Consider the following 23,566-nt stretch of genomic DNA (forward strand, 5'->3'; position numbering starts at 1 on the left):
TTCTATCTCACACTGTAGACTTTTTCCCAGAATTGCCAGTTTAAATTGAATAATTCAGTTTTCTTTTCTGAGAATTGCGAGTTTCTATCATTTTTTTTAAATCAAAATTTTAAGTTTCTCAATTCATGGTGGCAACAAGCTTTCTTACAATCCACTAAATCCAACTAAAGTACATGGGGGGAAAAAAATCACCACATCAAATCTAGAAAAAAATGTGTTTATTTACAATTTACAAACAGGAAACATGTCAGCATTTTGATTGCTTCCTTCAACACTCACACAATGGCACAGCAACTAGAAGTTCACACAGTATAGACACGTGTGTGATGAGCAGATTAAGACTGATGGAGTTTAACTCGAATCATCAGACCCACTTATTATTTGTATTAGACATAAATTATTACTTTGAATGTTATCAGTGGTATTTTATTTGATTCTGTAACCATGCAAACTTCTTAACACCTGTAAGACTTTGCATTGCCACTCCAGTATATGAACATAATAACAAGCGATGAACACAGTTTTCATAAGACACGTTCTGCTGCTGCTATCAGATATTGATACTTACTCAAACTTCGAAAAAATGAAACCCAAAAAAGCCCAAAACAATCTGTGTGTGTGTTTTCAGTTAAGGCACATGACACAAAAGTGGTCTAAGATCCTGCAAGGACACACCACTTCCTTTGAACAGAATTATGTGCAGAACAAAATGATTCTGCATCAGTATTCATCCACTACATCCTAAAGTGAATCTGAACAATATGCCAAAATGTTTTTAAAAAAAAAATCACACATTTAGCAAATCCAACATCTTAGTATCTATTGCATCCATGAGGCGTTAGTTTGTGAGGTCATTTAGAATAAAATCATATTCTATGTAATTAAATTAAATAAAAAACAAAGGTTTTGTAATGCTAACAGTCTTACTGTTAACTCTACAAAAAGATTGCATATGCTAACATTAGTTAATACTATCGTTAACAATAAATAATAGCATTTAATAATCTCAGTGTAATTTTTACAGTAATAGTATTATAACAGTAGTTAATGCATTTTGAATTAATAATGAGCAGCAGTGTATTTATGAATTAACTGTAAATTTATCAATTAATAATTCTGTAAAATACAGTTTTTTGTTTATGATACTTATGTCAATGTATAGAACCTTACTGTAGTTTGTTGCATGTTTAAAGGAGTAATTCTTCCAGAAATGAATATTAGTTGAAAAATGTGCTCACCCTCATCCTAATCTTGGATGGCCTGAGCGCGAGTACATTTTTGGGTGAAATATTTCCCCTCTCCCACTTCAAAAACCAAAAACAAAAAAAAAAGGAGATATTGTTTAATGCTCACTAGCACACAAATATCACCCAAACTTTGAGTAAGTAACAAAACTCTGATATACAAATACTGTTTTTTGCAGACACCGTATATGCAGACAAGTGTCTTTATTCAAATTGTAACTGATCGTACATTATTCATAATAAACATTTCTATGCTAATTTTGAAAACAACTCAAAAGGCAGCAGTCACACAATGAACTACGCAAACGTTTCTGTGGGCTGAAGCGTGTGGTACCTGTGTGTCATACAGTCTTTATACGGATTGCTCGTTCTGCGCTCGCTGAAGTCAGACGAGGTTGAAGCCCTGGTTGTGTTCGATGGCATGCAGCAGTTTCTCTTTGAGTGTCTCCTTATTGGTGTACTTGGGCAGATCCAGCAGGTTGAAGCATGTGTGCGCTACAGGGAAATATTGCTCGCCGCCACTGGTAGGCTGGATCACTAACGCCAGGCTCTTCATGCCCAGGATGGGGATTCGGTCGCTGCCCGTGAGGAACACTAGTGTAGATGACAGGAAGACAACATCAAAACATGAGCTTGAGGTTCTGAGCATAACCCGCCAGAGACAGCTAGGTAAAGTTACTTAAACACCATACTTTGCCCACAGTACATTAAGACAAAAGTTGTGTACTTCATTGAATATTCACTAATTTGCATACATTTCCAGAAAAGCTGCATTCAAAATTGTTCTTGTTTGATTTTGTTGACATATTAGAATGAAAGGTTTTACGGGGGGGCTTTGGGTTTCTCTTTTTAATCACTTCATAAAATCAGAAAATAGTCAACAGATAAAAATACATTTCACGATTCAGGAATAAAATGTTTTATATATCAGGTGAACAAACATAATATATGAACAAACCTCTATAAAAACCTTCAGAATATAGATAGGAATAAAAATGTTATGTTTAGTGTATGTAAGTGTTACTAAAGTGGAGCAAAAAAACAAAACATTGAGATTACACTAAAGATCTGCATTGTAATCAAAAACTAAAGATGCACACAGATAAAGTGCAACAATAAAACCAGGCGAATGATAGATGAACAAACCGTTCTGTAAAAACCTTCAGAATATATTAAATAATCATTTAAATGTATATTTTGGATGTTTTCTCTCCACTAGTCTAAAAGAAGACATGCTACAAAGCCACTGCTGACGAGTGCAGGAAAACATGATTTTGCCTGAAGTGCAAGAACACTGAAAAGAGGGACAATTGTACAAATCTGAGGTCCTGTTCAGAGCAGATGAATGATGTGTGGGACACTGTGTAAATCTAAACTCAAAGATGGTTCACTTACACAGGAACTGTTTCTTCTTCTCCAAAGGCAGCTCATGAAACACTTCCCAGAATATCTTGATGGTGGGGTGATCGGCCCAGTACTCGCCCTTATACTCTGTGCTCTGAGAATCAATAAATACAGTCACGCAGAACATTTACAACATCAACAAACTACAGCAGCAAAACATTTCCAAACACTAGGCTTGGGAATCGAAAGTCAATTCCAATTCCAAAACCAGATACTTAAGGTCAGGAATCGGATACATGTTGGAAAATTTAAATTTAAAAATTCCACCTATCAATGCGCATCTTTTATTTTTATGTGGCGAAAAGGGGCTGTTCAAAGACAAATACAAAAATGTATGCGTCTTTGAATCATTCATTCAGATTCATTCAAAAACACTGATTCATCCACTAATGAAACAAGTACATATTCAGAGTCATTCCATTCATAAATTCCATGAGATTTTGTTTAGTTGTCTAATATTTTTTCTTCAGAATTGTGAGAGAACTATACAAAAGTCTCAATTTATCCAGAATCATGCAGCTCTATTTTGCACACAAACAGCTCTTAATCGAGTCCAGTTTTTATTAGGGGTGTTGAAAATTAATCGTTGCATCGATGCATTGCAATGCAGACGTGGACGATTCTGCATCGATACAGTAATAGACCATAATCGATTATAGCCTATGACGTCATTCGCATACGCGCTTGTCACAAGAGTATTAAAATTGCACTCTCTATTTTAAAATCAGAGCTTGGCTTTTTCCTGCCTATGGCACGTGTGCGCTAGAGACAAACGCGGCAGGCCGCTTCATTGCACAGAATATGCGCCGTGAGACACATGCACATTGCTAGTGGTTATTTTAGTCTTTTACTTTAGATATGCTTTCATTTCTGCTTTGTTTGGAATGCAGTACGTATCAGATGCACAAAACTCACGTACTGACAGACTTTCGCGTGCTCTTTGTGTTTGTTTGTCCTGAAGCTCGTGGCTGCGGTTAAATGCACTTGCATCTATTTTTATGATACGAAATTGATGTGTAAACATTTATGTTTTAACGGGGGGGGGGGGGGGGGGGGGGGGGGTGGGGTGGAAAGCAAACACTTTTTCACACAGGGCCATGTGGGTTTGGATTTTGTTTTCCCTTCATTTAAAAACTGCATGTTGTGTTTACTTGTGTTATCTCTGATTAATATTTACATTTGTTTGATGATCTGAAACATTAAAGTATGACAAACATGCAAAAAAATTAAAAAATCAGGAAGGGGGCCAACACTTTCACACACCACTGTATATTTACTTTTAATTCTTAACAATAATTAATTAACAATTATTTTAAAAAGTAGCCTGCTTATATAATTTAATAAAAATGCACAAATTAAATTTGATATAAATCGTGATGCATCGTGATATCGAATTGAATCGAATCGTTGACATGATAATTGTAATCGAATTGAATCATTGATTCACATCCCTAGTTTTTATGTAGCCGGCTGATTTTTGTTCATGGTATTCAGCTGCAATGAAATGTTTTGCAAAAAGAGACGGAATAAATGTGTTTAATATATAAATGTTTGACTAATTTTTAACCACATTGGAATTGAAACTGGGAATCGATAAGACTCGGAATTTATAAGCAGAATCCGAATTGATAAAATTCAAATGATACCCAACCCTACCAAACACACAATGTTGATTTACAGCACAAAACCAGCTGCAGTCTGAGCAAATGATGCTATCAGCTGATACAATTCATCCACAGTTCATTTTTACCTTCTCTAACTCCTTCCAGTCATAATTGGTGTTTCCTATGACCATGGCCTGCAGTTCACTGGGCTGGAAAAGCTCTAGAACTTTCCCTCCACACACTTTGTGAAATCCCGCGTAGAAAGCGCTGAACTGAGGAGCCACAGAGGTGTTGAATATATAATCGACATAGGCATTGACGAACTCCTGCCTGGATAGGTTGAATAGGTTAAACCATTTAGTTAGGCAAAAATATAAATCAAATCACAAATACTGGAGTTTATACGTGAACTGAAGTCAGTTAGTGTCAAACAACATGTTGAGTGAATGTATTATCTTATACCTGTTGGACTTGTTGACGCTGATGTCTGTCCCGTTGGGAACCAGCTCTAATACCTCTGTGGTGCCAAAAATTTCCTCTGTGATCTGTCATCATAAAATAAAAATGACCGCACATGCATGTATTTTTTTTTAATGAATCATGCATTTAAAGACAGACATTACGTACAAACAGCTTGTTCTTACTGTGAAATTCAGGCAGAAAGTGTCTTCAAAATCATCCTCCATATAATCCAGCAGCTGCTGAAGACTTCTGCAGATCCACAGACGGAGAAAACCATTGATGAGGATCACATTTAAACTAATCCAAAATTATTACTTCGACCTATAAAGCTAACAGTATTATATTTGATGCACACATTCACACAAGGTCTCAAAATGATTGCATTCTGATGTGAGTGTCAAATTATGAACATCAGGCTTTTGAGGTACAATTATTTGTTCAGCTCTCAATCATCATTATATTGCACTGCATTATATGTTTTGACTAAATGAATGAATTACGTACGTCCAAATCCTTCTGTCTAATGTCAGAAGTTTATGGACTGGGAAGAACGTTTTAGGTCACAGTGCTTTGATAGTACATCAAACATCTAAAACAGTCAAGGTACATTTGATATTTCATAATATGAGCCTTTCATGCTCTGGAAATATTAAGCACAACACAGAAAATCAAAGTTTCATCAATCGACTAAAACAAACCCACCTTCCTACGTCAGGCATGAGCTCCTTTAGGTCCTCTAGAGTGGGAGTTTTCTTCAAGAGTTTCTTGTACAGCGCTAGTGGGAAGTTCAGCTCCACTATAGTGAGGTTATAGATGGCCAACCCACAAACCACACCGATCAAATGGTACAGATCAATGTCTTCAAATGTCTGCAGTAAAGCATATCTGATTGACATTTTCTCATCTTACACTACAGTAAGATGGTCCTAAAAGACTTTAGAATAGTTTTTTTCGTGAAGGACACCAAGTGTGGGCATTTGTGTTTTTTTACTGTACCTTGTGAGCGAACCAGATGAGTCTGGATTCCTCGTAATATCTGAACATCCCATATTTAGGGTCCAAGAGTTCTTTCATGATGAGAAGGAAGAACTCTTTTCTCACACCGCCAGCGTCTACGGCCTCCTCTCCAACGAAGATCACCTGCAGAATAACACAATTAAAAACTGCCAAAGCAGCACTAAAGAGGAACAGATTGACTAACTCTTTTACCTTAAGTGGCTTCTTGTAATCAACGTTTTTGGACTTCCTCAGCACCTCCATGGAGTCCCCGACCACATTTTCTCGGCGTACGATGAGGATGAGGCAGGGGTTTACTGACTCCACTCCTCCACCGGACAGGAACAGAGAGTGTAAGTTTTGTCTCTGAGCCTGATCCACCGCCATCTGGTCACAAACAGCACCGTGAGCTCACTTCGGTAAAACATGATGACAAATCATCAGATGAGGCAGATCACTCTCACCTGCATCTGGATCACAGCATCAGTCTGAAGCAGCGCCGTCTTTGCCTGAGCGTCAAAAACAAACGGGTATTTGCACATGATCACCTGAGAGTCCATGACCTGCACAAAACAGACGACGAGACAGAGGAGAACATGAGGATGTGATTGTATGCAGTATTATGACTACTGCATTTACTGGAATTTAAGTCACATTTTTTATCATCTGAAACGTACTTCAGATAATTCATCATCTAACCAAAATGCAGATAACTAAACAGAAGCAAACATATTGAAATACAAAGCCTTGTATACATCATAAATTATAGATTAGCAAAAAAATATGGACACATTTGAATTTGTGCTGAATCATAGAGATAAGCAAAAAGTTTATTTGTATAGCGCATTTCCCACATGTTGGTAAGTAAGTTTTGGCCTTGAGTTTACAACATGTTGTTTATAACGAATACCACTAAAATTTTATACTTAAATTTCTCATTCTTGTTTTTTTTTTCTGAATACAGTCAAATTGAAAGCATTTATTGTTTGTAAAGGCTTCATTTTTTTTACCGGTAATTCACATTATTACTGAATGTAATAATAAAATGTGACAGATGTGAATTATGTTTGTTTTTCTGTTTTTTTCTCTCAACAATGCAAAAACTAATTCGGTATTCACAGATTGAAAGATGCAGAAAAGTGTCATTTTTAAACCACTATTGGCAGAAAACAGATCCATCCAAAATAATAGTAAGTTTCAAACATGACCCCATTCAGTTTGGTGCTGTTAGTAGCAAAGGATTTACACACGCCACACTGTAGTTACTGTAAATGATCATAAAATTCAAAAGCGTATAATGATTACCTTTGAACAATACAGAAAACTCACCACAGAGAACATCTGCTGCTGAAACCAGGTGACATAATCATTCCTGATGTCAATGAGCTCATCCAATTCATGAATATAAAACTTGTCATACTGGATGATCTGTCCAGCACGCTCATTAACCTGCAACAGGAAAATCTGAATGATATTAGCATGTAATAAAAAATAAAAACTTTTTATTCTGCATTTCACCTCTTCTCTAGCCTGCTTCCTAATCTAGTTGCATAATAAAGCTACAATTGTGCATTATGGCTATTGTTCGTTCTTTGACAAATAGCTTTGGATAAAAGCATTTGCTAACTGCATAAATGTAAAGCAATATTACAGAATTTCCTATTTCAAAAGACAGGATGTGTTCCAATGCACAAATTTATGCGCACACTAAAATGATTAATGTTTCTGGTGAATGTGAAGTACATCACCAGAGTATATCGTATAAATGCTGGCATACTCTTTTAATGTACTATGATTTGGGACACACTAATTCTAATTTTAGCATTTAGGACAGATGTTATGTGAAATGGGGCACAGCCAATGTCTACGTTTACAAACTGTGGTGCTCACCGAGTGGAGGATCTCCAGGAATTTGAGTGAGGTGTGCAGGAAGCAGGTGAAGATCCTCTGCTCAGAAAGAGGAATTCCCAGTTTCTGCATCCGCAACAGATACACCACCACCTCCTTGTACAGCTCCACCAACCTCTGGAAGACCACTGGCTCAAACTTTGACCACCAGTTTCCTTAAAAAAACCCCACAAAAATAACAATGGTTGATTGAAAATGTCAGCAAAAACCACACGTGAAATGTGCAGGCCACAGATTTTAATCGCAAGCTAGCCTGAAAATTTGAAGTAGCTGCTAAAAGCTTAAAGTTTGGGTTGTTTTATGTGCATACATTCTTTGAAAATTTGGGGGAGAAAATGTGCTTATTTGGCAAGAAATTGTCACAATGCAAAAAAAAAGTATGATTTATAGATATATGTATATATATTTGTTTTGTTCACTTAATATTGGGGTGAAGTATGAAAACTCACATGAGATTAATCAACAAACTCAATGAAAATGGATATCACTTAGAAAAGAAACTATTCTTAAGCCTTAATTTTTTTAGAAGTGTAGTTGTGAGAAATTAAATACTTCAGAAATGCCAAACAATGTGCAGAAATTGACCATTGCCTATTGTACACTCATAGTGCACAAAGCATTTGGTAAATGCAGGATTCCTACATATTTTCCATTTCAAAATTACATACTTTTCCAGACTCAAATTTCCAAAGCTCTCTGTAGATTTCAGACCATATTTAACATGAATTTAATTATTATAAATAAATTATAACAAATTATTTTCAGCTTTATATTTGGTATATAGTACAGTCATCTGTAAATATTATTTAATTTAATTATTATTATTTTAATTACGTAAATATTATTATTTTTTTTCATAGATTTTCTAGTGACAACATACAGAGTCCCTAAAATAAAAAATATTAAAAATAAAAAATACCTACTTTTACATGTAGACAAGAAACTTTCTTGTGCCACCAAGAAAGTCTTCACATGTGCATGGTAATGTTTTGCATGCTTACACATTACAATTTCTAGTTTTATAAAACCTTTTTCATTTGTGCATCACTGCCATCTTACTTTGAATAAAACGAGAGCATGGATGCACATGAATTAACAGAGATCTACCTGCTCAAAATGTTGCTTTTCTCCTCTAATATCAAGGCCTGATGTCCAATTTAACACATCCTCTGTGGCGGCACAGAATCCATCACATGAAATGGGCTGATGGCATAAAATTTGCCAAGTTCAAGGGTCTATAAAAAACACTGTTACTGTAAAAAAGTGTTTAAGATTTGGCTTTCATTGGGGCAGTATGCCATATTTCAAGGCCTTAGGTAACGCATACTCTGTGGTGGCCAAGAAACCACACCGCGAAATGGTCTGATGGCACAACAGGTGGCTCAATGTGCATTGTCCTATATGCTAAATTTAATGGTTCATTGTGCGCACATAAAGGTCTGTATATTTTTTATTTTTACAAAGGTCCTTGAGGTTACGTAATACGGTGCTAAGAATATAGTGTGAACAAAAAACCCAAAATGCTTAATGCATTTTGCATAATAAAAATGTGCACCTTGAATTCATTCTGTCATATTTCGCGATCACTAAAGAATCACTAAACAGCTGCCATAAAACCTCACTTGTACGATAAATTTATTTTCATTAAATTCTTAATTTTCTATTATAAGTCTGGAAACACAAATATTTTTCCATACTTGTCCAGACCTGGAAAATACTTAAATCAAATTCCATACTTTTCCAAACCCCGTTGGATCCCTGTAAATGTGGCCATTGTGTACATGTATGCAGTTGTAAACTTGTTTGTTTTTTCACTTCAGAAAACAAAACCAGCCTAGAATGTAAAGATCCAACTGGTCTGGAAATGTTCCTAGGCAGGAGAAGTCGTCTTAAAGTCCACATGAACCGGAAGTTTGCAACCGTTTTTATTTCCATATTGTGACGTACTTCCGAGAGAAACAGAATATTGAATGAGGAAAATAGAGGGCATGGCTTGTTTTTTCTACTGCAAATTTATTGGCTGCAATAAAGTAGGCGTTTCATTCAGAAATTAACTGACCGTTGGAGGGGCGTGGTTAAAGATGTCACGCTCATGCCCAAGCCGTCAAACTGATGTCATCAGAGAAGGCCCGTCATTTTAGAGGGAAGGAGCATTTTCAGATTTTGATTAAAGATTACCAAGACAAACTATTTTTTTCAGCGGATTAACTTGCACGGATTAATTGTTAACATCAAGACTAGCAATGTGCGATAGTAAAGTAAATAAAGTGATTTTGATTTCATGACGACTTTAAAGAAGTCTGTGAAGTATATTTGTGTCCTCCATTTATGAAGAACAGTCTAAAAATGTTCACTTTAAATATAGCCTTTCTGTGGATAAGCCAACTGAAATATTGTTCGGTGTTATGAAGCTCAACAAACAGAACTCCTCTCATAGAAGACGGGACGTACCAAGCACTTTGATGGGGGTGTCTTTCAGGCTTACGACGGCCTTGGCGAAGGGAATAGTGAGGGTGGTGTAGTTGTTGGGGTTGCTGAGGAGCGGACACTCGGGCAGCGTGAGGTACAGTCTCAGAGCCTCAATGTCTGGAGGAGAACTGCTCAATCTGGGGAGGAGATTCTTCTCCAAACTAGCAGCTACCTGTATTAAGATTAACCAAGCACTGGTTACAACAGGAATGAAGAGCACTTAAGAATACAACCAAAAATGAAAGTCTGCTGAATATTTACACACCCTTAAGTCATCAAAGATGTAGAGGAGTTTGTTTCTTTATCAGATTTGGAGAAGCGTTGCATCACTGTCTCAGCAATGGATGCTCTGCAGTAGGGGGGGGGCGATATGGCAAAAATATCATATCACGATTTTTTATTTATTTATATAAATCACGATTTCACGATTTTATCACGGTTCTTTGTCATGTTGGTTTTATTATTTTGTCTGAGCAGTACAGGCAAACTAATTTCCCGATTATAAAGACAAATCCTTTCAATGTAATAAAATATAAAAAAGAATGGTGGATATTTAGGCCAAAGTTGGCGAAGATAAAAATCTTTCTCATTTCTCGCTGAGTTAACACTGATGTGAGTGTATGTCGCGTTGTACACTACATAGAGACGGCGGCGCCAGAACTGCAGCTGATATAATGTGTGCTGTAGCGAGATACTACGATATTTCTTCAAAAGCAGATCGTGGACATATTTTTATTGTCCATGATCGTAAATGTTCATATCGCACACCCCTACTCTGCAGTGAATGGGTGCCGTCAGAATGAGAGTCCAAACAGCTGATAAAAACATCACAATAATCCACACCACTCCAGTCCATCAGTTAATGTCTGGAGAAACCAAAAGCTGCGTGTTTGTAAGAAACAAATCGATCATTAAGATGTTTTTAACTTCAAACCACTGCTTCTGGCTAAAATATGAGTCCTCTATCCATAATATTGCTTTCTTCAGTGAGAGTCATCTGATCTGAATTAGGAGAGAAATCTGCAGATCAAGCACAGTCTACAAGACAAAACAGTCTGAAACGGCTCTAAACAAATATTTGGGTGAATTTTCATTTGAGAGACAACAGGAGATGGGAGTTTTCACTTCATGTTTTGGCCAGAAGCAAAGGTCTAAAGTTTAAAAACCTTAAAGATGGATTTAAGATGGCTTCTTACAAACATGCAGCTTCTCACTTCACAAGATGTTAATTTATAGACTGGAGTGGTGTGGATTATTGTGATGTTTTTATCAGCTGTTTGGACTCTCATTCTGACGGCACCCATTCACTGCAGAGCATCCATTGCTGAGACACTGATGCAGAGACACATTTATACAAACCTGATGAAGAAATAAACTCATCTACATTTTGGATGTCCTGAGGAAGAGTACATTTTCAGCAAATATTAATTTTTGGGAAAACTACTTTAAAGTTACCGTACGTCTACTGAATGAGATAAAATGACAAAAGAGAAATTACTCACAATTTGTGAGATTTGTGGGTAATCGGGCTGGATTAGTCTGTGGTAGAGCAGGCGAGCCGTGTTAATGTCTACACCTGAGCACTTACTGTTAGTGCTGTAGTGATCTGGATTACTGCAGAACAAAACACTCTCATTAGAGAAAAGATCATCAGCTATTTATAAGGTTTAAACAGAGTATTATAATGTATTAAATGCATAACGGCTTAGTTACCTTCCAGACAGAAAGCTTCCATTGAGACAACTTGCTGAAGAGAACACAAGATCAATCTCACTGCAAGAGACACAAAATACAGTTTTAAGTTCTTTGATTTGAATTCAGGTTATACTTTAGTAGGTCAGACTGAGTTTCATCTACACGCCTTAATTTAATAATGAATGTAAAAAGCAGTACTTGGTGATTTCTGGTGATAGTCTCCCATGGCAGTGACTGAGCCATTTTTGGATGAGGTCATCAGTGAGCGTGTATATCTGTCCATCAGGTCTGGTTATCCTCAGATCAACTGGAGGGCTGCCGTCCTACAACAATACAGCTGAGTCATTTAAACAGGAATATCAGCAAACGGCTAATCGCTACAAAGGGAACTGTACAAACTAACACATACGGCACATTTTTGAAATACATTTGATAGTTTTGGACGATGACCTGTTATGTTACCATGTAAAACATGATTTGGGCTGACTGGAAATAATTCTTATAATTATAGTACCTGTGGATGGTCCTTTTACTATACAATAACCATAAAATGCATAAAATCTAGACAGTTGTGCTGAACAAGCATCTCACTGGATATTGTTAAGCAGTTGCTCAGTGTTCACTTTGTTCCTTCATTCACTGCAAATATGATTTTAAGGCAACACAAAATTAAAGCTGACCTTTCTTTCTTTCTAATTAAATGTCCTTGGTCTTACTGCACATGACTCATCAGTACATGCTGCTCTGAAAAAGTAATGGTTTATAATGCGTCATCTAATTGTAACTGTGCAGTTTTCTCGAATTTTCTGATGTAACAAAGGCTGTGTGGGCCGTGGGGAAATAATATTAACCACTAACACCGCATTATAGCACTTTTCATCATGATAAATCATAATAGATTAAGCCTTGTCCATAAATTTTGACTCTTCGTGTAAAAATCATATACAATACTTTTAATAGTAAAAATAACAATAAAAATAAGTAAAGTAAAATAACAGTAACAATAATAATTCATAGATACATAAATACATACATATACACATTTTATATATATATATATATATATATGGTTCCTACACCTTTTCCATTTCAAATTTCCAAACCTCTTGGTAGATTTTCAGACCATTTTTAACAAACGGTTTATAGAGCATTATTTTCATATGTTTTCATATGTCATGTTTTATATTTGGTATATAGTACAGTCATCAGTAAACATGAGGAGTTAATTTGCAAAAACTGATAAACGTCACTTTAAAGAGCTGATTGTTATTCTCCACATATAGTACGATCTGAACCCTAAACACATTTTGTCAAAAAAGCCTGTATTGTCTACTTTCAAGTAGGGGTGGGTGCACTAAATTCCGTATTCATTTGTGACGTGCGTGTACAGAGCGCTGACGGCAGTTCCAGTTTACGTTCAGTTTCATTCTCTGCTGCTATTTCATCGAGTGGTAAATGTACGTGCATGAATGTAAGTTAATTTATCTTCCTTTCCCGGTCATATCGCGATGATGTTACCGCTGCATATATGATTGTGGTCACCGGTTCATATTGTAGTTAAGTTTATACAGAATGTGGAGGAGTGAGGCGTGTGTGATTTACGTGCATATGTTTGCCGCCATTTGTCGGGTTGTACTTAATAGTAATGTATAGAGAAGTGGTATTAAGGCAAATGTTTATGTTACTGTATACAGACAAATACTGATATTTTATTTGTTTATTCCAGATTAAACCACAATTACTACCTCTGTTAATTTAATGACTGTACAATGCTGGATGATGTGAAATGACCCATCTTGAAGAGATTAAACCGACGAACAATCATCTGTCTCCTGTCACACTTCTTATGGGAGTTCCGTAATGGACTAGCATTCCACCTAACTATAGAGAACAGATGCCTTTTCAGTGGGCGATATGGGAAAAATATCATAGTTTTACTATTTTGGTTTTACAAGTTGTCTGAGCATTACAGCCAAACTAGAAAGACAAAGCCTTTCAAGGTAAAAAAAAAAAAAGACATATTTAGGCCAAAGTGGAGCGAAGATAAAAATCTGTCATTATTTTATCTTTCTTATTAAAAAATAAGAACAAAGATACACATTACAAATACATATAATATACAAATAAAACAAACAGTGCTTTATTTTCAGGTACAATAGGTGTATTTAGCAGAGCATTCAATGAAATTGAATGAAGAAATATAAAAATAAAACACTATATAGACTGATTCCTAAAGCAACTGTATTAAAGTTTTTCAGTCAAGAATAGTGAGTGATTTTTCTCTTTGTGTTTTGTTAACGTTAAATGAATAGTTCCCCCCAAAAATAAATATTCTGTCATCTGTCTGTCAATTCTGTCATAATGTTTTATTTTTATACCATCATTTACTCAAAAGTAGTTTTAAACCTGAATGAGTTTCTTTCTTCTGCTGAACATAAATGCTATTTTGAAGAAGGTGGAAAACCAAACAGTTACTGGTCGACTTCCATAGGATTTTTCTTTCCTGATATCAAATTCAATGTAGACCAGCAACTGTTTGGTTACCCTCATTCTTCAAAATATCTTCTTTTGGGTTCAGCACAAGAAATTAATAGAGGTTTGGGACAACATGTGAGTGAGTAAATAATGACAGAAATTAAATTTTAGGGTGAACTATCGCTTTAATGACAGTCGACAACATGTTTAGTGTCCTGTCCCTTTAAGAGCTGCACGCATCTAATATACAGGAACGCATCCGTTTCTCTCTTAACTATTTACTTTCATTTTAGACATAACCAACTGAGTCTGTATGTAAACCTTGTGTGTTTTGACAATATTAGCGCAAAAGATAAGTTAGTTCAGTAATCAGGCGCTGTTAGACAGGCTTTTTAGTTCATGCGCTTCGGGTGTATGCGCTCAGAAAAAGCACACGTCAGACCAGCGCGTGAATTAAACATTTAACCAGCAAGGCTTGTGTGCAAATAATGTACTTTTGCGATCGCGAATAAGTGCAGTGTCCTGTCTGAGTAACTCTACTGCTGTATGTCGTGTTGTACAATACATAGAGACGGAGGTGACAGAACTGTATTTGATATAATGTGTGCTGTAGCACGATACTATGATATTTCTTCAAAAGCAGATCGTGGAGACATTTTTATCGTCCACGATCAAAAATCGTCATATCGCACACCCCTAGTTTCAAGGCATCGTGAGTTCACGTTTTACTGCAGAAGCTGACAAGCACCCTTGTTATTTTTGAACAGAAGCCGATAAATCCATTTTAGCGAATCAGCGCGCCGTATTCAGGTCAGGTGACAAGGCTGCTTTCACTTTGAAAAGACGTGCTAGCTGAGAGGAGTTTCGTCAAAGCTGACTACAAGTGATCGAGGATGGATAATTTCGACGAACTTGATGAACCTGTGATATTTTCTTCAGGGTGTAAAAGGAAAATAAAAGCTGAAACGTTTTCATGGATCCTTGCAAAAGCAGCGCATTACAATGGAGAGGGAAAAGCTCTGTGTATCGTGTGTAATCACATCCATAAATCTATGATCACAACAACGTTTGTCAGGCATCTACATTGTCATCTGAGGAGATTACAAAGATTAAACGAGTGTTTTTTTTAACTCTAAAATATGAAATGTGGAGTTATCTGCTTTTGCCAAAAAACGACTTTTAAACTTTTAATATGTAAAAAAAAAAAAACACTTTCAATGAACTTTTGTAAATTGCCTGTATTTGTTTAGTTATTATTACTTAATCAAAACAACCCAACTGCAGTTTGATTGATATGACTTGGAATGCGCAATAAAAAAACCTGATTTCTGAAAAAAACAACAACAAAAAAAGTTATCGGTTTTTGCAAATGAACTCTTCATATTTTTATTTTCTCAGGGTTTTTTTTCATTGATTTTCTCTAAGTGACAACATACAGAATCCCTCAAATAAAAGATAAAAAAAAAACAAAAAAAAAAACAGACATTTACATGTACACAAGAAACGTTCTTGTGCCATCAAGAAAGTCTTCACATGTGCATGGGAATGTTTTGCATGCTTACGCATTACAATTTCTAGTTTCATAAACCTGTTTCCTTTGTGCATCACTGCCATCTTACTTTGAATAAAACATGGATGCACATGAATTAACAGAGATCTACCTGCTCAAAATGTGCTTTTCTTACGTTATACCTCTAATATCAAGGCCTAATGTCCAATTTAACACATCCTCTGTGGTGGTGGAGAAACCATGACATGGACTGAAGGCATAAAATTTGCCAAGTTCAAGGGTGTATAAAAAAGACTGGTACTGTAAAAAAAAAAACTGTTTAAGATTTGGCTTTCATTGGGGCAGTATGCCAAAATGCTTATAACCTGCAATTTGCATAATGAAAATGTGCACGTTGATTTCATTCTGTCATATTTGGCGATCACTGAAGAATCACTAAACAGCTGCCATGAAACTTCACTTATTGTACGATTAATTTATTTTCATTAAACTCTTAATTTTCTATTATTACAAAAAATAAATAAATAGGTGCAAAAGTCTGGAAACAAATATTTTTCCATACTCTTTCTTTTTTCCCCGTAGGAACCCTGTATGTGTGTGTGTGTGTATATATATATATATATATATATATATATATATATATATATATATATATATATATATATATATATATATATATATATATATATATATATTTTTTTTTTTTTTGCCTCTGGCAGCCTTTAGTTTGACCCTTGACCTCTGCTCCTCATACCTGAGGTAAAGCGTAGTGAGCGAAGCTCTGGTCTCCTCCAGCGTAGATCCTCTTCACACAGAAACTCTGCTCCACCTCTGAAATAGACAACCCCGTCAAATCTGAAACATCAAAACATGGTTTTCCGGGGACGAGTCTTAATCAGCTCCTAGAATCAGCACATTGATTCACAGTACACAGACTGGGACACTGATGAGTGAACAAAAAGTGCTCATGTATAATACTAAAGTGCAACTCAACTCTGTGTGATCTAGAGTTTCATTTGTGCAGAAAAGTTATTTGATATACTGACATGCATGGAGCAAAGTCATAAAGATCAAAGTCAATGCATTTAATGCATCTGAGAAACACTGAGAAGGATAGTTGTCAGAGAAATTAGTTCTGCTGAAAGACTTCATGTAGACAAAGTCAACCCACCTACTTCCATAGGCACAGGATCAGAATGGGCTCGCCAGCAGCCCTTCACAGGGGCAGGACTTATCCTATTGCAGGTGGAGCGGGTTCCTAGCTGTCCGTTACCGCCGAGACCAAACGAGTCAATCTTTCCTGATGAAGGGATGAATGCCAAAGTGTGCTGCCTTACATGCAGGTGAAAATGAAAGCAATTCATGTTCTTCATGAGAAATACAAGACTCTTGGAAGTAGTAGAAAACTAAGACAGACATAAAATAAAACAATCATTATGGATGCTTTGATACTTACCTACCACAAGCTATCTGTGCAACCACATTTCCCATAAGTTCAAACACCTTCCTGGGGTTCACCTCATGGTGTGTGGTGTTGTGTCCCAGCTGACCGTAACCACCAGCTCCAAATGTAAACACACCTCCCTCCTACAAAAACAATAATTACTAATTACTAAACCTGTTTATACTATACAGCAAATCCCAACAGCCTGATTTCTTAAAATTCGCCACAAAATGCTACTATATTATCACCCAGATCTTTATTTAAAGTTGTATATACCAGTATGTCCAACTTTATTCACAAACAGTATAATCACGGTAAAGCAATATTTTATTGCATTTTTATTGTAACTATATTATTGCCCAGCTCTTTATATAAAGTTGGATATACAAGTATGTCCAACTTTATTCAAATACATACAGTATACTCAAGTGAAGTAAAGCGATATTTTATCGCAAATTTGAACACAATTGCACGCAAAATGTACCTATATTATCTCCCAGCTCTTTTTATAAAGCAGAATATATAGCATGTCCAACTTTATGAACTTACAAATACTACACTCATATTACTACACTTATAATAATTTTTTTCCAAGCACATTTTACACATTTCAAACCACATCATGTAAATAACTACTATTAATTTGTTTAATCATTTACAAGTGATATATAATATTAACAAGGGCTAGAAGTGAAAAACACCTTCTACTCAGATGTGCATAATTATTAAGCAGGTTTTCTTATACTGGTGAAATGGGCCAGAAAAAGAGATTTAACACACCAAAAAATAAAAAAATATTTATTGACCATGGGAAGGATGCAATACTATAGATTTAGCTAAATTAAGGCAAGACCTTTGGACAAGAAATGCTAATCGGGGCAGCAGGGTAACAAAAACTGGTTGAGAAGAAATCAGCTCGTTATTATACCGCGGCAGTCGTCGTGTGAAGCCCTCTTAGTGTGAAGACCAAAGAGTGTAAAGACCATCGACTCTACCGTGCGACTCCACCGGGCAGGGACACCGGCAAGGGATAGTAGTATCGCTTTTTATTGAATTTTTTCATTTATATGTTTATTATTGAAATGTTGTTATATGCATGTGTCAATTTTATTTAATTTCTTTATTTTCTTAAATATGTGGGTAGATAGTATTTATAGAGTTGTAACTTTTTAGTTTTAGTTACTTTTTCTTATTTGTAAGTCGCTTTGGACAAAAGCGTCTGCTAAATGACAAAAGTAAAGTAAGTAAAAGTATTAACTGCAAAAGACTTTGAGAATTAAGGTGAAGAATTAGCCATTCAATCAAGAATTAAACCATCAGGAAAACTTCAGTCTCCAGTGCCAAAATTTTCCAGAGCTGCAAACTATGAGTTTCCAGAATAATAATTATGCATGCATTGTACTATATAGCATTTCTCAACTGCTTGTATCATAGCAAAAAGCAAACTATATTATTATCCAACTCTAATCTGTTAAATGTGATAAGGCATAAAGATGTAGAGATATTATAAACATCAACATGAATTTCTGCAAAGCAGCTTTGTGCATTGAGGAAAGTGCTATACACATAATTTGACCGGTCTTCAACAAAACCTGACGACCAATATACGTTTCTGTGGAATGGATATACAGTATTAAATATGTAATCATAAACTACAACACGGTTCCTTATTAAGCCCTTATAGTAAGCAATAATACCTTTGTTAGTACAGCCGTGTGGTCCTCTCCACAGCATATGTAAACCACCCGTTGGGACCTGAGAGTCTTCAGTAAGGCAGGGAAATAGCGATCTGAGGAACACCACGCATCCCACCATAAAAATTGTTATACCAGAGAAAACTCAAATGAATGTTTAAGGTGTTTGTTTTACCATCATTGTCACTGAGGCCCAGCTGGCCAAAATTGTTTCGCCCCCAGCCGAAAACGGCCCCAGACAGCGTGAGCCCAAAGCTGTGAGAGCCCCCTGCAGATATCTGGGCAAATGGGACACCCTGCAAAGACTGAATGACTTGTGGGGCGGAGACGCTTGCTCCCTGCATCCCGAGCCCCAGCTGTCCAAATTTATTTTGGCCCCAGGAGAATATCTGACCTCCTTGAGCAAAAATTTGGGAATAATATTGCATAATTAGGGTGAGGAGGCACAATAATCAGGTTGAGAAATGTTTAGCGTTTAAGTCAGAATCATACCGCTGGCTAAAGCAAGAGAATGGCAGTATCCGCAGGCCACCTGGGAAATGTGAACCTCTGACAAACTCTTGACCGTTCTGAGAGGAGAGAACAGAAACACAGTGATAATCATCATATTTGTCTACAAGTTTTTTTGTACAGATCGAGCCTTTTTTTTTTCAAATATATGCAAAATATGTTGTAAACAGAGTGGCCAAAAATTACAAAAATATATTTTATACCAATGTTTTTTAGGCAATTTTTGCATATTTTTGAAAATATAAATATATGGAGGGCAAAAATGTTAAATAAAAATATATTTGAATACAAGAAGATACATTCCATGCGTCACATTTGATTAAAATTTTTATTTTTGTGTATAACACGTGAACATAACATCTTTGAATTCAAAAAATACATTTACAATATATGAAATTTTTTTTACTATTAAATCATCAGTATTCTATTAAATCAATGTTTTTTGAACACCAATCACTTAAAAAAAATTACAGTATATAAAAAAAAAGTTAAAATCATTACAAATCTAGTTCTAATCTCTTGTATGCAATTCCATCCACAAATGTCTACTACCCCTTAACAGAAAACGTAGCCTTGCTGATTTTTATTCAATTGTGTTATATGTTTACATGTCTTATAGACACCAAATAAAGTTTCTCAACAAATGTGAATGTATTGTAATATATAGAGGGTAAAATAATTTATTTTATTATTATTATTATTGTTTTATTTTTTTGAAATACAGGCAAACCCATCACAGAGGCAATAATACTGAGATATTTAGTACTTCTAAGGGTTAAAAGGTGCAGATTTTTTTTTTGTTACCTGGGTATACGGATAAAATCTTCAATGTTTGAAAGTCCGAGCTGTCCGTCTGAGCCCAGACCCCATGCAAACACTTGTCCTTTGTCATTCAGAGCCAGAGTATGAGCTTCACCGCAACACACGGCCACGATGTTCTGAGCATCCAGAGACACGACCTGTTCTAGAGAGGGGATGTAAACATATAACAGGGTTTGACTGAATTATACAGATGCACTACATGAAATACTGGCCAATATATTGCGTGCATTTCAATATGTTGCATCTGCTACAGCAAAATTCATTTGTATAATATTAATGTCCTTAATGTTGATTATTGAAAGTTTATTTAATTTTTAAGCATTTGTTATTGTCAGTTTTTATGTTTTGAGCCTTTGGCTTGTGAAACAGTGATGTGAATAAAGGACCATTTCAAACCATCTTGATGTTTATATGGTCTGTGCTTGACACTTCTAGATCATGGAGTTAGAGGTCATGTGATATCTACTGAACTGACAGTTAGAACAGCAGTCAATGTCACACTGACCGACCCGTATGCGTTTCTGTGGAATGATAATATGTTACAACATCCATCAGATTGATTTCAGAGGAAGTACAGACTGTTTCATTGATATAACCTAAAATAACCCAGTGTTTTCAAACAGGGAAAGTTCGAGGGATTGTGATGCACTACCATTCAAAAGACCAGGCTTTTTTTTTTTTTATTAAAACTTTTTATTCAGCAAGGATGCATTAAATTCACCAAAAGTGACAGTAAAAACATTTATAATGCTCCAAAAATCCAATATTTTAAATAAATGATGTTGTTTTGAACTTTTTATTCATCAGAGATTCCTGAAAAATAAAAATGTATCACGGTTTCCACAAAAATATTGGTCAGGATCATGTGACACTGAAGACCGGAGTAATGATCACAGGAATAAATGACATTTCACTATATATTCACATAGAAAGCAGTTATTTTATATTAAAAATATTTATATTAATATTTTATTTCAATAAAATTTCACAATTGTGCAGTTTTTACTGTATTTTTTTCCCCTTTGGGACAAAAAAAAGGGACAAATCAAAGCAATTAAACCCTTTACTCAGATCTTAAATACAAAACTAATTCAATAAAACAATCATTCATATTATATTATTCTCAGGGGACAATTTTAGGTCAGCATGAAATGCTGTTTAAGATGCACTTTACATAAAATGTACAAAAAGGGCGAGGCATGATTTAATCCAGCAGGATCATAAAAAATGGGCGTATTGAAGAGGAACCACCTTAATATTACCTTATTAAAAACTTTGAAAAATAAGAGGGATTGATGACATCAGCCACAATGATTTGAAGTGAATCATGTAGTTCAATAATTTAATTAAGATCAAGTAATTACATTAATAACAGTAAAATATTCTAGTGTAAAGTGTCTTACCTGGTTTCTTGCGTGCTTTGTCATGCCCCAGCTGTCCCAGGTCATTGCAGCCGCAGGTGTACACCGTCCCGTCCTCCAGAAGAAAGACACTATGACGTCTGCCGCATCCCACATCCCGCACACGCTTGCCCTCGAAGAACTCGCATTTCCTCGGCTCCAGCACTATCTCCTCATCAATCCCACCCAAACCCAGCTGCCCGTACGAGGCATTTCCCCAGCACAGCATGACGACAGGCCCGTATGGCCGCTCTCTTCCGCAGGTGAAGACCTACAGGTCCAACCGCTTCACTCACACACACACACCCACACACACACACACACACACACACACACACACACACCTGTCAGAGGAAAGCAAACTCTTAAATGCAGCAGCAACAAGATGCTAATTATTATTTTTGAATTATTATTATTGATTTTCACTCATTAAAAAACAGAAACAAATACCAGAACCACCTCAAGCTAAAGTGAAGAGAAAAAAAATAAATAAAGATAAAATAACTAAAAATAAAATAATAATTTTTAATCTTTTAGACTGCATATAGGGTATGAAAAAATGGGGAAAAAAGGGATTTAATGATAAAAAATAAAAATAGAAAATGGGAATAAAAATGATAGATAAGAAAAAAAAGAGAGAATTGTAACATAAAAAAATTTGCAATTGCATTATTTATTCTGCATCTAAAAAACATAACTGTGAGATCTAAACTGAATTGTGAGAAAAAGTGTCAGTTTATAACACAATTCTGTGGAAAATAGTCTCAAGTGAAAAATTGAGAAATATAAACTCGGAATTGCAAGAAACTAAATTTAAATTAAGAAAAAAAGTCTGAGAGAAAAAGTCTAGAAATTCTGAGAAAAAATAATTAACGAAGATAAACAGTCACAATGACTCTTTTTAAAATGTATTTGTTCCGTGGCAGAAACAAGCTTCCATAGTTACACAAAAGTACTAAAATGTACCTAATTACACTTTATATTATGAAGTCCCAATTTTTAAATTGCCAGTTTGCCACCAAATACTTTATATACTACACTTTACTATAACCATATAGTGTAAACCATATACCCTAGAAGTAATTCAACTCACAAACCTGTCATATACAAACCTAATAATAGTATAGCTGCAGTCACAGTTGTCAATGGGTGCCACGGTTTAAATAGATAAAAATGAAAGCGTTTAAGTTAGTCCCGCCTTGAAAAGAAAATTCTCCAGAAATCCATCTAGAAAGTTCAGTTTGAGGGAGGTGTGTAACTTACGTAAACATTTACTGCATAACACTGCTTACAGTCAAATAAAACGGGTACTACAGCTTTAAGTGCTTAAAGATACATGTAACGGTTTTATATCAAATAACAACAAATGTAACACTGTATCGAATTTTACGTGAGATTTAAATGCCTTGATCTCTATGGAACGTGAGGAAATGACCGTTAAAACGGTTGGTATTTAAACGCAGTTCTGAGGCTAAATTCGTATTAGCGCAAAACTATATGTATTTGTTTTCTATGACAGCTTTACAAAATAAAATAAACCACACCTCACTACTGTTATGCACGAATGTGTGCCTTTAATAAGACTACAAACATATAGTCCCGAATATATGGCATTAGTTGAGTTGAACAGCGCTATATTTCTGCACCCACACCCATGAGGGATAACGTTACTCATAAATCCTGCCTGCTTCTTCTTACCTGTTGATATGAATATAACGCTCCTGTGGACGCGTCCAGCACACGTTCAGAGTTTATGTTTACATGAACGTTAATGCAGATATGTTCTGTAATGTCATGACAGCCTGAAAGAGCGCCAGCCGCAGGACACACGCTTAAATACACACACAGCAGAATGAACGCGAAGCGACGGTAATATTCTAGAGCCTTTGCGACACCGGATGTGACGACACACGCACGCGGAGCTCCTGA

At 35.7% G+C, this 23,566-nt stretch overlaps 1 protein-coding gene across 6 annotated transcripts; it reads right to left on the bottom strand.

Annotated features, from left to right (window-relative positions):
• Window positions 1-199: 199 nt before the first annotated feature.
• Window positions 200-23,539, bottom strand: LOC306884689 (putative E3 ubiquitin-protein ligase HERC4). Of its 6 annotated transcripts, none has more exons than XM_079440797.1 (24): window positions 23,336-23,539; window positions 21,641-21,923; window positions 20,220-20,379; window positions 19,398-19,474; window positions 19,081-19,302; window positions 18,909-19,000; window positions 17,224-17,354; window positions 16,939-17,099; window positions 16,522-16,598; window positions 11,981-12,105; window positions 11,801-11,860; window positions 11,590-11,701; window positions 10,070-10,259; window positions 7,601-7,773; window positions 7,040-7,159; window positions 6,175-6,273; window positions 5,924-6,097; window positions 5,711-5,854; window positions 5,417-5,583; window positions 4,897-4,963; window positions 4,715-4,797; window positions 4,399-4,582; window positions 2,640-2,742; window positions 200-1,838 (listed from the first exon to the last, which is right to left on the bottom strand). In XM_079440797.1, exons 2-24 carry the CDS (start codon window positions 21,864-21,866, stop codon window positions 1,630-1,632), a joined length of 3,156 nt encoding a protein of 1,051 aa, XP_079296923.1. In that variant the 5' UTR covers window positions 21,867-21,923; window positions 23,336-23,539; the 3' UTR covers window positions 200-1,629. The 6 variants fall into 6 exon arrangements, with proteins under 6 accessions (XP_079296923.1, XP_079296921.1, XP_079296919.1 ...); XM_079440795.1 differs by having other exon boundaries at window positions 7,040-7,174; XM_079440793.1 differs by having other exon boundaries at window positions 7,040-7,174; window positions 16,522-16,622.
• Between the last annotated feature and the right edge of the window lie 27 nt (window positions 23,540-23,566).

The sequence above is a fragment of the Barbus barbus genome (genome assembly GCF_936440315.1).
Source record: "Barbus barbus genome assembly, chromosome: 18".
Classification (NCBI taxonomy): domain Eukaryota; kingdom Metazoa; phylum Chordata; class Actinopteri; order Cypriniformes; family Cyprinidae; genus Barbus; species Barbus barbus.